The following is a 14,978-nucleotide window of genomic DNA, read 5'->3' on the forward strand; positions in this document are numbered from 1 at the left end:
TCTATATACATCTAGACATTTTTTTTTGTTTGTTTTTAAAATATAATTGATGCAGAACCAGAAAAAAACCAGTTCTGAAGACAGGAGTGTTATTAAACATGGCAGGTGTAACTAGACTCTTTTCTCCCTGAGTTTTGCTTCCAAGGCACAGATCCCTCTGAAAGAAGCTGTAACGTTCGGTATGCTGCATGACCTCCAGGCAGCAGCAGTCACCTATTTATAGTTCCCTGCAAACTGAATCATAATGAGAGGATGCTTCATGCTTTAATACATTGTGTCAGTCGTTGGGGTGTAATGCAGTAGATAAACTTGTGTGCATGCTGTGAATTCCTGACTTAGAAGTGGAACTGTGTCTGTGGGCTCCTACCCACCATGATCGGCTCCCAGCAGGCAGCACTCTGGCAGCATCTGCGGGTGCCGCGGATCCACCTCCACCTTGATGGAGACGTTGTTTCCTGCACACATTCACAGTCAAAAACCCTTTATAGTTCCCAAAGGGAAATTAAATAATAACTAGATGTGGGGCTGATGGGGACGGGGTGTGTAATTCAGCCGCATGATCCCACTTCACGTGGGTTTAAAGAGTCGGCGTCCTGTCCACTGACTGTGAAAAAGTATGGAGCAAAGAAGAAGTCGCTTCTTATGACGCCACAACCAAATCAAAATCTTTCTACTGAAATCAGAGAAATAAAATCCCAACTCCCTTTATTCTATTCATATTTGCAAAAGCAGTTCATTGCTTTTGCTTTTAGTTTCCATCAACAAAATACCAGCTGCGACAATGTAAACTTTACCTATGGCGATCCGCCTCATCGTGTCGGAACGGCTGGGCTTCTCCGGCTCTAGAACCCAGGTCTTCCCGTCGATCTCGTCCAGGACGTCCCAGAAGTCCGTCAGGGACTCCAGAACCAGCAGGAACTGACTGTGGAGCTGCTCCAGAGTACTCTGCGAAGGCAGAAACAGCATCAGGGTCAGTGACGACGTGCTGCATTCTGCTTTTAAATGGACATTACTGAGAGACATGCCATCAACTGAAACATTATCCACCCACAAAACAAAAAAAACTGGACCAAATACGTGCAAGTGAAGATTTAGTCAAAGTTAAACACAGAGGTGTAGGTTGGTGCAAAAAGCTTCCGCCGTGACATTTTCAGATTGAGAGGAAAGAGAGCGTTTAAAACCAATCGGTTAAAAACTGCAGCAACTCAAGCTGCAATAAACACGCTCGCATAAACACGAGCTCTGAAAGCAAAGAAAGAGACGCTGATAGAGGTGCGGGAGAGCAATGCAGATGGAAGGAGAGGGAAAAAAAAAAATTAGGGGAAAAAATGAACCAAAAATTATGGGTCATTGTGCCAGCACAGTGCACACAATTAAGCTTCGTCCAGGTGCTGAGAGCCTCAGCAATTACAGCCCAATTAATGCCAGCGCTATGATTACAGTTAGAGCCCAGGATAACTACTCGAGGCCCGGTTCAGCTGTTACTTAAATTCCTGCTCGATCAGAGAAGAACCTGAGTGAGAGCTGAAGGCTGCAGAGGATAAAAGGAGTTGAGTCGGAGCCGAGCGTTGCTCCTTGGCTGTCTCAATCAGTTCTCTTTATCTATGTATGATGTCTCTCCCTGACCTCCATTCAGCTCTGAGAGCAGAAATGCTGAAGATGCGGTTACATCGCTCTGCTTTTAACCTGATTCAACTATTCATCTCCTCGCCGATAACCTCAGAAGCAGTTTTCTTTTCTTTTTTTTTTTCAAAAACTTATCTAATGTACTTAGAAACTAAAAAGGAAACATAATAACTGTCAGTAATTGCATTGAATTATTTTCACCCCCCCAAAAAAAATACTAACGTACAACAGTGCGTTCATAGTATTTGTCTGAATTTACTCTTTTGAGTGTAAAACTCTGTTTATGTCTTAAATCTTTCGCCAGAGACAAGAAAACTCGCTCAAAATATAAATTAAGACAAAGTGAGAAATTTCATCACCTGAATGTTTGGTTAAATGTAAATTGGTGGTTTAGATCATTTGGGGGTTCTGTTGTGAAGCTAAGAGCAGACAGTATCTAAACTCCAGTCGGTAGGTAGACAATTGGACATGGAATAAAATATAGAATAACTCATTCTTTTCTGTATTCGCTCTGAACTCATCCAGACGTAATGAAATATTTAAACTCGACACTTCCAGATTTTCTAGAGTCAAACTGTGGAGCCTTTGTTATCACATGTTTATACACCATCTCTATCTTCAAATATGCAGTTTCTGGTGGTTGACATATGGTAGAACCTGCAAGCACAAAGGACATGAACAACAAACACACACACGCACACGCATGCACACGCACACACGCATGCAGGTTTATTTCTCTTCCACATCTTGTTCCTTACAAATGCACTGAGTGGCACATCTTGGCCCTGTAACAGAGCAGGCAATAATTACTCATTCAAATGAACATGTCAGGGCTGCCGACAGACAGGCCCTTCCCCCTGCATGCACACACATAACACACAGAAAACACACACTTGGCAAAGTTAAGACCATGCACACACGCATATATGTATGCACACACAAACACACGCACACACGCTTCGTGTCGCAGAGTGGGAGAGATCCATCAACGGCCCAGCAGGCAGACAGACTCCATACGGTAGCGCTGTTCTAAGCTGCTCCTCACTGTACGCCTGCCATGTATCAGCTCTCACACACACACACACACACAAGCATGCACACCCGCACGCACACACACATTTAGCTTCTCTTTCCTCTAACCCACCAACTCTCTGCTTCTCTGACTTCTTTTAACAGCTCTTACTGACATATCTCAGCTCAGCTCTGCACTCCTCACTCTGCAATCAGATTCTTGACTTTATTACACGCCAGGAAGAACAGTCCAGTTCAGAGCTCCGTCATAGTGCGTGTGTGCGTGTTTCTGTAAGTGACACGCCGACTCGGAGGCAGTGACAGAGATGAAAGAAGAAGGACGACAAACAACAATAACGAGGGAAGCACAGGGACACAAAGAGCCCACAGCTGGTTCCACATCAAAGCACCTTTACGGCAATTATAGCGGACTAAATTTGAGGGGCTAAAAGGAAAAGTGTTAATCGAGCAGGTGGAGACCCGCTTCGTTACATTATGACTCACAATGATTCAAGGATTTCTGTGGAGCTCTTCGTTTTCTCCTCCAAAAGGCCTCAATGAACATAAGACTATGAGGGAGTGATGGTACATTCACCTCATCAGATTGAAAAGGACACAGTTTTGGATAAGAACAACAAAAAAGAACATTTGTTGTTTCCACAAATAAATCTGTAAACACTTAGGCCGGTTTTGCACCTAAATTTCAAGATTTAAAAAAACAAACACGGGGCTTGAGATTTCCACTTTGACGTGAAGATGTGAGATGAGATATCCATAAGATATCCTGTTGAACATTCATGATGGTTAATTTGCTTTCACCATTCAGTTGCAAAGACCAAACCACGTAAAAATTGGTGTAAATTTTGTCTCTCTTAAAATTGGGCTGTTGAGAAAGCACACACCTCCAGATTGCACCCACACTCAGCTGTGCTGCTGTCTGGGAGGATATTTGACTCAGAATAATTCACGGATTTTTGTAGCAGTATGGCTTCCAAAACAAGACATCACGTTCATGATGTTTCAGTAAAAAAAAAAAAAAAAAAAAGGACAATTTACTGCTATGTTTATAATTAAGACCAACACAGTAAAATCGTTTAAAGGTTTTACAGATCAGAAACTAAAAAACGCACATTTGTTCAGTTTTAACCAATCTAAGTATTACAAACTGTGAAATACATTTGACCTAACATCAGTTCAGGTTCAAACAGCTGCTCAATGTAGACTCAAAATATTTATCAGGAATCTTTTTCATACATGACATGTTACAAGTTTAACGAAACTTGTAACATGTCCAGTCCCATCAGTGCTACGAGTTCATGTTCCCCTTTAGCAAAAACGCTCCCACATTCTCAGACTGGCACAGTTCTCAGTCCATTTTGACCCAGTTTTAGAGTATTAATACGGTTTAGGAGGAATTTAGTCCACTGATTTTATTCAAGGTCAGGCCTTAAATACAAAACCTGCCAAAACTGAAGAGTGGATGAACAAACACTGGATGGATGGTGGAATAAAAGAATGATGATGCTTTTACACATGGACGGTTGCTACGCTTAGAGAAGGCAAGACATATTTTTCCATACTCTATTTTCATTTATACGGCCCGTTTCATTTTCCCCGCACAGATTCTCATCACCCTTTATTTCATAATGGAGTGGATTCAGTAGAACTAACTACGGCCTGGTTAACCTGATGGTTAACTAAGAGGCGAGAAGGTATATTCAGAAAAATATCTCAGTCCTGTAATGGGTGGTCTACCTTTTGGCAGTGATCCATACCTGTGGTGTCCAGGTGATGGTCAAAGGGACTGGCAGGTCAGCTGAACAGTCAGGAGCCTCCGCTGGATGCTGTGGACGCAGCAGACGGAGGCATCAGCCAGAGATACAAGGGAAGAGTTTAGATCAAAACATGTTTGGGAATTAGAATGGCCCAGTCAAAGCTCAGATCTGATATGATGCATAAACTTCTAATAAGGTATTGGAAAACTTTGACAAATCCTTCTGGTTATTCTATTTGCTTAATATTTGCTCTATTAGCTCTAAAGTTCAACAAACTTTCCAGATTTTAGAAATGGAAAACACATTGATATGTTACAGTTTTTAAATGATTCAGTAAAATAAATGCTATTCCACCTTTTCGTTATTAATTTAGAGGAATACATCTTTCTGGCAGCCTTTTAAATTTTAAAGAACTAAGCAGAGTTAGCCCAGATTTAACAAGCTGGTAAATCCAAAGTCGAATCGCACCAAGAAGCTTTGGTAAACCGCCTCTGTTCACCTTCAACATTACGGAACTCTTTGTCCTTCCCCAGTCCTCCCTCACTCCCCAGTCGTCCAAGCCTCCACGCGTCCATGCCAGTGCCGCCTCTTCCAGAGCTGTGTCTGGTGAGGAATGACCTGGCGCTGGATCTGGGGGAGGCAGCTGGAGGCCGGGAGGTGCCAGAGGGCTGAGGAGGGCCAGGTGGGCAGGTGGGCACAGTGTGGGGTCTCACAGTCCTCCCTTATCCCCGGTGGACGTCATCCCAGCTTAGGTAAGCTCCACCTCACCATGACACCGGGCCCACACTCTGCAACTCTGAGCTCCTTCCACTCCTGCTGCCCAACAGATGCCTTTGTTGACTTTGTGCACCAAGAAAACTTTCTAAAAACTATTGCACTTTAAGCTTCAACCTATATTGTTATCCAAGTTCAATTTTGCTGAAATTCAGATTAGGATGCTTGAATGAATGATATGAGGAGCTCAAAACTCAAAAAGAAATCTAGTTTTTAAAGTTTTGGAGGACTTTTAAAGTTTCTAAACAAGTCATAGACAATTTCAAAGGCAGGAATACTGTTTAATCATAAAATAAAAATAAAGAATCAGAGGATTTTTTTAGATTCTAATTTTTAAATACTGATTAAATCAAACCAAAACAGACATTAATGAAACAAAAGAGCTAAATGTGGATAATTTCTCAACTCAAAATCACAATCAGCCAGCAAATAAAACTCAACCAATATGGTATTTAGAGCTAAATTATAGTTATCTTAATTAATGTATAAATATATACAATATTTTAGTTGCAATGGACTGCTTGGATGCAATATTTAGTGGTAAATTAGGTTTCCCGTGCCATGCAGATCCTGCATGCCAATAATATACCTCACCTGCTGGATGGACTTTCACTGCACCTGTCGTTGCAGTGACAGGTGCATGACCTGCATCGTTACATGATGCAGGTCATGTAGCGACATAAAACAGCTGACAGACTGGACAAGGGGATGACAGGAGTAGCAACCAAGATGCAACTGTAGAGGAGCTACAGAAATACACAGCTTAGTTGGGAGAAACTGTTGACTAAACACACATTAGTCACTCATTCCACAACTCTAACCTTTTTCTGGAAAGTGTGGCAAAATGGTTACGTTGTTGAAGGAAAGCCAAAGAAATCCCTGCTGTATTTTTGCAAAATGCTTGTAGGAGACACAACAAGCATGTGGAAGATAGTGATCTGGTCAGAGCCCCAAATCTGACCCTTTTTTAAATCAGCATCCAAAATTATAAATGTGGTGAAGAAAAAAAAAAAACAAAAAAAACTAAGCCTCTCTCTCTTTTTTGGCCAATGACTAAAGTGCAAAAATGAACTGAAATGAGAAACGAAATGAAAGCATTGACTGACAGCAGCAGTTATGCAGATTAGTGTGAATTTATTGGTTTTCTCTGTGCACACAGGAAGGTTTCTCCGTCCTGCTGAGGTCTGTGAAGAGATGCATTATCTGAGTTACATCTCTGTCACAGCAGGTTATCGTGTCTCTCCACATCCTCTCCAGTCTGACCTACATTTAGGGGCACAGATGTAAATCACAGATTCGCTATCATCTAAATGAATGTTTCCCAGTATGCAGTTTTGGAGAAGTTGGCCTGTTGTGATTTGGACTCACTGCAGGTCGCCTGATGATGAGCAATTTCTTTGGAGTGACAGTGATCAAGTTGCTGTAAAGTTGCTGCGAGTGGCTCACCTTTGACTTGAGTTTAACAGTGAGAGTGTGCTGCCTTCCAGAGGAGTCCTCGGCCCTCAGCTTCAGTGTTTGGAAGTCCATGTCTATGGAAAGCATCCTGAGGAAGGACAGAGCTAATTAGACCTTCGCTGATCTCAGTGCCCACTCTTAATGTGCCTTTTTAGAGGCAGAGGTCCCCAGGCTCACGTGGAGACGTGGAGAAATTGTGACGAAGAGAGTTGTGAAACTTGGGTTTAACCACAAACGTAATTTGATAACAGAAAACGTAATTTCATTTAAAAAAAAAACAAAAACAAAAAAAACAAGCTACCCAAACTAACTGAGCTCTATGTGAAAAAGTAATACCCCTTTAAACCTCATAAGCAGATGTGCAATCACTACCCCAATGACTCACATCCAGCTTTTCTTGGTTTATCAGTCTTTTACATCGTTATGGATGAATGTTGCCCCACTACTGTTTGCAAAACTGGTTTAATTCACCCACAATAATTAGGGTTTTCAAGCATCGTAACCCGGTTTAAGGTGGAACACTCAGTTACTGCAGCAGGAAGCAGAGCAGAATGTTAGAACCACCTTGAGTGAACACTACAGACAAGATCGATTCCTCGTGTTCTTGAGTTTGTTAAGATCAGGCAGGAAGTGTTTTAGCAAATCTTTTAGCCTACTCAGTGTTGTTGGACAGTTTCTTTGATTCTGCAGGTCAGGAAATAATGAGGCCTGGGTGAGGCTAATGAAACTGAATTCAGCTGTCTACACATGTGGTTAATGCAGTTAGTTTTTGGTTTAACAAGGGAGGCGATTATACTTCCACACAGAGTTTAGCTGGTTTGGATAGCTTTTTTTTTTTTTTTTACCTTTATACAAGAAATAAAAGCTGCGTTTTTTATATATTTATTAAGATTATGTTTATCTGGAGGGAAGAAGGGGATTTTGAATGGTTTCTCCACATTTTGTTTTCTTTTTTGAAATTTATACAGAGACCTAGAAAATACTTAAACTTCATACATGAGCAGGAAATAACTGAATAGGCTGCTAGTACAGGAACTTCACTTAGAAATGAATTGTCACTCAGTGATTCTTGAGAATAGGGACAAAACAGGTCCTATGGATAAAGCACAAAATTTGAATAAAATATACACAAAATATAATTTTTTCAAATATCTGACTAAACTAACCTGGGTCATGTGAGCACAACAATGTATATTTTCCAGGTATTTGCTGAATATTTTTTTTATTTTAAACATTGTAGTCGGTGGATGATGCCTGTAAAAGCCCTTGTCCAGGAGCAGAACTCAATACATTATAATAGTTTAAAATAATTAAACAAATACTAAATTTATATATTATGACTACTAAATATAAGTAGTCACATAAATAATTATAAAAGTATCAATAAATTGAATTAAAAATAATTTTTATATATTTTCCAACTCCATTGAAATTTGTCCCTAGTTTTTGTCAACACCGTCAGAAATGAAAATAATGTAAAAAAATCAGGCATTATTGGTGGGCACCAGAACTTCTGAGGACCCCATCACCTCTTCCTTTCTCTTCCTTTGCTAAGCGGGCTAGTTAGCTCTGGTTAGCTTATGTTATCCTTTAGTTTTTTCTTCTTTTTATTCCTGAGTTGTTTGTCACAACCATGATGTGTCAACTTTGTAACTGACAATTTACAAAACTTTGATGAAATTTTGTGAAATAAAAGCTTAATTTTGATATATTGTAAAGATTTCATGGACCTGATGAACTACAACATGGCCTCCTTCAGAAATGCATCATATAAATTGAGGTAGTTTGACATTTTGTCAACTCCGTCAGATGTCAACTTCATCAGTTTTTGTGACTCAGTAAAATTGTTGTCAAATCTCACTTAAATGTGCAATTAATTCATTTTAATGAATTAATTAATTAAAATGTGATACTTCACATGTATCAAGTTTTTCATTTTACTCACTAGTTTGTCACCACCTTCAGTTCTATGTCAACTCCGGCATGCAGTGTCAACTCCGTCAGATGGACTTTTTGTTGTTTTTTGTTTTAAATAATATTCATTTTGTTTCTTGAGAAGAATTTGTAAAATGAGTAAAAATATCACTATTAGGGTCATTAAAAATTATTTTTTATTTATTTTTGTCAGACGGTGATGACAACGTTCCAGGTCAGGTCGATTAAAAATGTAATTTAAAAAAAAATTTTGCAACTGGGAGCCTGTACCTTAGCATCTTTACATTTCCAAAACATTATTTGTCATATTTGCATACATAAGGTTTAGAAATAACAAAAAAGAATTATGGGAAAATTAAAACCCATTTTGTCCCTATTCTCAAGAATCACTACACTGTATTGCGGTGGCACTTATAGAAGTGGAATTAAACTGCCAGAAAATAATGCGTCTCTGGGTGACTTCAGATTTTGGAGTCGTCCTATAAATCAGACTCTTCTTCATGTCCTAAATTAAATCTATTAACAGGACAAAATGCTGATGTGGCGCAACCATTCACCAACACCACTGTCAGATTTACGACACCACGACCGTATCAACGAGTGATAACCAGTCAGAAGTCCACCTCTGATCTACTGAGGTCTGAAGACAAAACACTGATCTGAGACAAAGCATCTAAACAACCCTTGTCCAGATTTACAGTATATTACAATGGTGCTCTGTGATGAGGCTGACAGAGTTGTACATCTAGCCAGGATTTATAGAGCGGAGCGAGAGATAAGTGATGTTCAGACACACACTTAGGGACATGATGGAACGACGGGAGGCGCTGTCCATTTGGGTTCAGCTCATAAAACTGATCAGGCCTCTCACACTGAAAGCCACAGAGAAGGACAACAACAGCATCAACACGTCAAAGGCAAACAGAGTAACATCTTCAGGAAGTCCTCAAAACAGCCAGAAAGTATACATTCATGTAACAGGCAACAAATACAAGTAGAGGTGAGCAAAATGGACTCAGAATTTTATTATGATATTTTGTGGTACTATCATAAAATAATGAAGGAAATCTATTTATTACTTCATTTTTAGGTAACTGTACGGCTGTGACTGCATGGCACAGAAATCAAAGCATCACAAACAAGAAAAAATGTTAAATCAGCTTCTTCAGGACCCAACTTAAGATGTTTGATTTGTATCACTAAGCTGCACACAGCAACAACTTTTGATCATATTTTCTAACAATAGAGAAAATAAAAGAAGCAATATTTTTCATCATGTCAGTTTTGTTATTTTGTGTTTTGCTAGCGTTAATTCAAATTTGTCGAGAACAACAATAAATCAAAATTCTTATGATAAAAAATGTCCATGATAAACGATGCAATAAAAGCCCACCGCTACCTTCAAGATCACTTCACAGATTAATAAGACCAGTGCGTCGAACAAAGCAAATATAAGTAGATAAATTAGGCCAGCATTAAGCTTCTGAAATGACATTCCAAAAACCTCCTTAAAAATTGGAAACTGGAGCTTAAAAGCCTGGCCTTTGCCAGCAAACCAACTCATTAAAAATCTGAGAAGAACCTGGAGAAGAAAAGTTTAAATAATTACATCAGTATTAAACCCCCTGGATGAGTAAAACGGCTGATTGCATCAGCATCAAAAACATCCACATGTTCATCTCCATTGCTACAGGGTCTCACACCCCAGAGACCAGGGACAAGCCGCCAAACCCGTCTTAGCTGTGATGGAATCAGCATGATAGTCCGACCTCTCGCTGGGAAGACTGATGAGAGCTTCCCATTTGCAACTCCGTAGCAATGTGAGCCACTTCTACACCATGCAAATTTGGGTGAGATTCGCTATTGTAGTCTGCATGTTGACAGTGTGATTCATGAATAGTGCGATCAACACTTTCTGTATGTTGGATCACAAAACACACATGTAGAATGCAAACAGAGGGCCGTGGCATGTACAAATGGAGGGGACAAGAAGAGATACGCACTAATTTTATACAGGATTAAGACGTGCAGATTCACGAGTCTGGTTGGTGGTGTTATTGTGGTAACCGGGACACCATGATTACTTAGAAACTGTAACCCGGGAATTCCCAGTACTATTAGAGATCATGTTTGTATTACAGGATTAGGGGGAGTAATTTATTAGCTGGCCTAGTAATGTAAGAAAAACAAAGATGGCAGAAAAAAGCTTGTGTTGGTAGACCTAGAAGGCCCGGCAAAAAAACACCAACACAGTGTGACGGAGTGATAACACCGCAATCGGAAGACGTGAAGCAATCCCTGCACGTTCTCCAACAGGTTGTGAACACGGAGCACCAGCTGCGCCCATAATGAGCCCAGGAGCCATCAGGGCCATGTTTCTGGTGGAATCAAGTGATAGCAGCTGACCTACTTGACCCCATTTTCCATTAATTAGCGCATTTTTCGTCACAGGTTTGCCATTCGCAGCCTAACAAGATGACCAAACTAGGAAATGCCAAATAGAGGCACGTGGAGGGGAAGAGAAGACTCGCTTTACCTGGTCCAATCAGCAGGCAGAATTACAGCTGAAACCCCCGGTGGCTATTAGCACGGCACATACCAATTAAGACGCTAAGCAAATCTCGAGTGCTTTAGAGATTGAGGCCCGCTGTGTATAATGCTTTCTAACCGTAACACCGCACTGAAAATGATGTCAGTCCCATTTCTAGCATTAAGCATACCTTCACCCCCCATCTCCTATTAAAACCTGAGAGTCTTCAATTAGAGCCATTTGCATTTTGCTAATATCATAATTGCAGTCGTGGTCATTAATAGGAAAGTGGAAAATGAGTGTGGTAGTCAAGGATTAATCCGAGCTGAGGGAGAACACATATCTTCCTGCTAACTGCCTTCTCCTGACGACAGTATTAGCCGGGCCCGTCAGCGCACGAGAGCTGAGCTTTATTAAAGGCGACCTGGATTTAACTGTAACTCAATAACTAAAAATAAGGAAGTCATTAAGAACCCCTCGTTAATGTGGCCGTGTGTTGTTGAAAGCTACAGGAGAGGGAGAAAAAAAAAAAAAGACTGCTCCATTTAGCCACATGAGGCAGGGAGGTTTTCATCACACCAACTTGATTCTACCTCTGGGGAATAAACAGGAAACTTGAAAAACGACGTTTTTGGAACTTTCCCTTCCACTGTTGGTTCAGATTCTTACACAGAGCTGATATGAGGATCGGTTAACAGAATATGCTCCATCAGCAAGCAATTCCACTGACAAATTGCTTCCACAGTGTCCTGGGACCATGTAAGTGGGAAATGGAACCATGTTAACATGCTTTTCATTAAGAAAAAAATAATTGTTTTGGTATTAGTTGAGTTCCTCTGTAAGCCAAAACAGTTATCTAAAGCAGAAATTAGGTACAAACTGATTCAGTGGAGTTTCACACGGTTGCTGTGAAATACATTTTTCTGAAGCTCCTGAAAACTAGACAATTACATTTTAATTGTTTTACTTTACAAAGTTAAGCAAATGTAAATGTGTTTGGGTTGATACTTTAGTAATTTTTAAATTATTATTTCTTCTATTATTGGTATCTGCATGAATAAGGGGTTATTTGATATCCACATGTTGCAGATTTTGGATAAATTGCAAACTCTGAGGCCATTAACATTCTACTGTTCTCCACATATAAACTACTGCTGGATCAGAGCTTCTGTGTTTTTTGAGTATCTGCTCTGTCTTCTCAAACCCCCAGTCAGTCATGGCAGACGGTTGTTCACACTGAGCCACGTTCTGCTAGAGGTTTCTTCCTGTTAAAGGGGAGTTTTTACTCTCCACTGTCGCTACATGCATGATATTAAGCGATTATCTACTGTCAACCCCCGGCTCCTTCAGGAGCAGTGAATGCTGCAAGTTAGTGACTCAATGCAATTTGCACTTTAACAAATACTTCTCATCTCAAATTATGTTTGCCCTAAATTACTATCAAATGCTTCTGGTGAGAATAAAATGTTCCGAGTATCATAATTATACCCAATATTCCTGTTTGCAATATTTGTCCAAGTTGCTTTTTTGTTGTTTGTTTTAAATCTACCATTCAACAAGAGTGGACACTCATTTGTCTCGTAAAACAAACACCTCATTTAATATCATCAGCACCCAAATAATAGAATTGTGTAGTAAAATGATTGTCATGTCATTTTAACTTTGTTGCTTGAACAATTTCAGCCTCCACTGAAACTGTTCAACGGAACATCTGTGTGTCTGTTAAATGGTTGTGAAAGCTGAATGCTGCGTTTGAGCGTTTTGTTAACACTCCTTTAATAATTTTTCTGTACTTACTTATCCCACCCGACAATCTCCATCTCAGATATGAGCTGGGAGTAATATCGAGGAGGCGGGACGGAGCGACCCTCGGGACATCGATTCAGAGCCACTTCCTGCAACAAACACGGAAAAAGAGCAAATCATACCGCTTCCAATTTATTAACCAAAATCATTTCACCACAAGCCAAACTGTATTAGATCCACTTTCCTCTAAACCACTTTAATCAATTGAATTCTCATAGGATCGTTTAATAACATAAAGAAACAATCTAAGGTCTACGTGTGCATCTTTTGCTCATAATTATACACATCACATGTCATCCTCGTCCTTACCAAGACGGTTTTCAACTCCAGAATGAAACCGCCAAGATCCACCGACTGCTGCAGCCTCTGTGAGAAAGACACCCTTGAATGAAGGTATAATGAAGTGACACTGTCTATTTTTGCTTTCCTTCAGCCAGCCGTTCAAATCAAACACAGTGTTTGTGATTAATGCGTGCTGCCACCCGTTTAAATAATTAATGATAGCTTAAAGGCTGTGAAAATAATGAACTTTGCAGCCCAGGGTGAAATATCAATCTCATCCAAATAACCCTGAGGGGCCCACGTAACAAATGCGGACATTTTCCAGGCAATGTTAATTAAACAGTGGGGGGAAGAAATAGAAGGGCACAAAGAAGGCAACATGACACGGCGATAAATACACAGGAAACGACAAGATATTAATCAGAGAAGACAGACACAAGGTTTCACTTGATACCGTGATGCCACAAGCAACTGATTATACATTTACCTGCTTCACTATGTGCTCATATTCACGCAACAGGTGTTTCAGCTGCCAACAGCAGTGCAGCCTGCAGAGACAAAAGTTAGGAGCAAATGCAGGTTCTTTGGTTAGAAAAACACTCCCTATGAAATCAAGCTGGGCTTTAATGCAATTATTAATAAAGCAAGGAGATCCTATTAGTACCTGGCCCGCTTCAGTTGGAGATCTGGAGGGAGGAGTATTCTTATTCTGAAGTCTCTTTCCTAGAGAAAACATACTTTGTAAATGTAATGTAACGACAGAACCAACACAAAGTTAAGCATAACTGTGGAGTGGGAGGAAAAGAGTTCATGGTTTTCTTTTTTCACGAACGAAACAAAGATCTGAAATTGCAATTAGTTTAAAACTCATTTATTTTGGGGAATCAAAGTAAAAGGCTTGAACACAGAATGCAACCGTTACAGATGAACTGTATGTTTCAACATGACCAAATGGAAGAGTAATGCAAACTTTTAACATTTTCACATCTTTTCATCACATTCTGTTGCTGCCATGTGATTTGACGAGATCAATAAAACAACTGTAAACACAGAAAAACCTGTCAAATTTCCTAGCATCCTGTTTACATTATTTAAGTGTCTTCAATGACGCAGATACACAAACAGGTTGGACATTCGCTCCATCAAGCCGAGAACATAGATTTTTATGCGAGAATACCTACCTGTACGGTTATAAACCCATCATAGACTGTTTTCTTCTTGTTTAGAGGTAAAAGCAGCGGGTTATCGCGTATCAATAAGCTCTCCATTTAAGTTTATGCAACTTTCAGCTGTCGAAGTATATCAATGTCGAGTGTTTCCACGCAAACGTCAGTAATGCCACCCACGCATGATATCAGACGAACTTTCATTAATTGGGTGAACTACGACAGGCTAATTTGCTATACTTCAAATAATGTAGTTATAAAGACAAGAAACGCCAAACCGATAGCAAAATATCCGCTTCCCGCCACCAAAGGCAAAACAGTACACGTCACCCAGTTGCCTTCGAGGGCCTTCGAAAAATATCGGAATTTACACTTAGTCACAGTGTTACATTTTAACATTAAGGATATTGACATTAATACAACTTTTTATATATCTAAAACTTGATCATGTTAGAGAAAGCAATGTGATGTTTCCATTTCATGATAGTCCATGCCGAATATTTTTGTTGCATTCGCGTTAACTCGTATATCTGACCTTGAGTTGAAGACGTTCTATCGTTCCTTTCATAGTCCATAACTCGAGTTCATGTCCTCGTTTCACCACTTTTTTCGTTCCTT

General features: G+C 39.9%; 1 protein-coding gene across 3 annotated transcripts in view; it reads right to left on the bottom strand.

The window, feature by feature from the left end:
- The window catches only part of fancl (FA complementation group L), a 21,685-nt gene extending 6,708 nt beyond the window's left edge, over nt 1-14,977 (bottom strand). The window contains exons 1-9 of one of the 3 annotated variants that reach the window (XM_008430331.3): nt 14,376-14,715; nt 13,859-13,917; nt 13,682-13,742; nt 13,222-13,278; nt 12,904-13,001; nt 6,633-6,729; nt 4,413-4,481; nt 795-945; nt 372-455 (exon numbers count right to left, since the gene is read on the bottom strand). In XM_008430331.3, the coding sequence (XP_008428553.1) occupies nt 372-455; nt 795-945; nt 4,413-4,481; nt 6,633-6,729; nt 12,904-13,001; nt 13,222-13,278; nt 13,682-13,742; nt 13,859-13,917; nt 14,376-14,462 (763 nt within the window). In that variant the 5' untranslated portion in view covers nt 14,463-14,715. Of the gene's footprint in view, nt 1-371; nt 456-794; nt 946-4,412; nt 4,482-6,632; nt 6,730-12,903; nt 13,002-13,221; nt 13,279-13,681; nt 13,743-13,858; nt 13,918-14,375; nt 14,720-14,895 lie in introns of those variants that run through there. The other 2 variants (XM_008430333.3, XM_008430330.3) reach the window with 2 other exon arrangements.
- Nucleotide 14,978: the final 1 nt, after the last annotated feature.

The sequence above is a fragment of the Poecilia reticulata genome, chromosome 15 (assembly GCF_904066995.2).
Source record: "Poecilia reticulata chromosome 15, P_reticulata-male-v2, whole genome shotgun sequence".
NCBI lineage: Eukaryota > Metazoa > Chordata > Actinopteri > Cyprinodontiformes > Poeciliidae > Poecilia > Poecilia reticulata.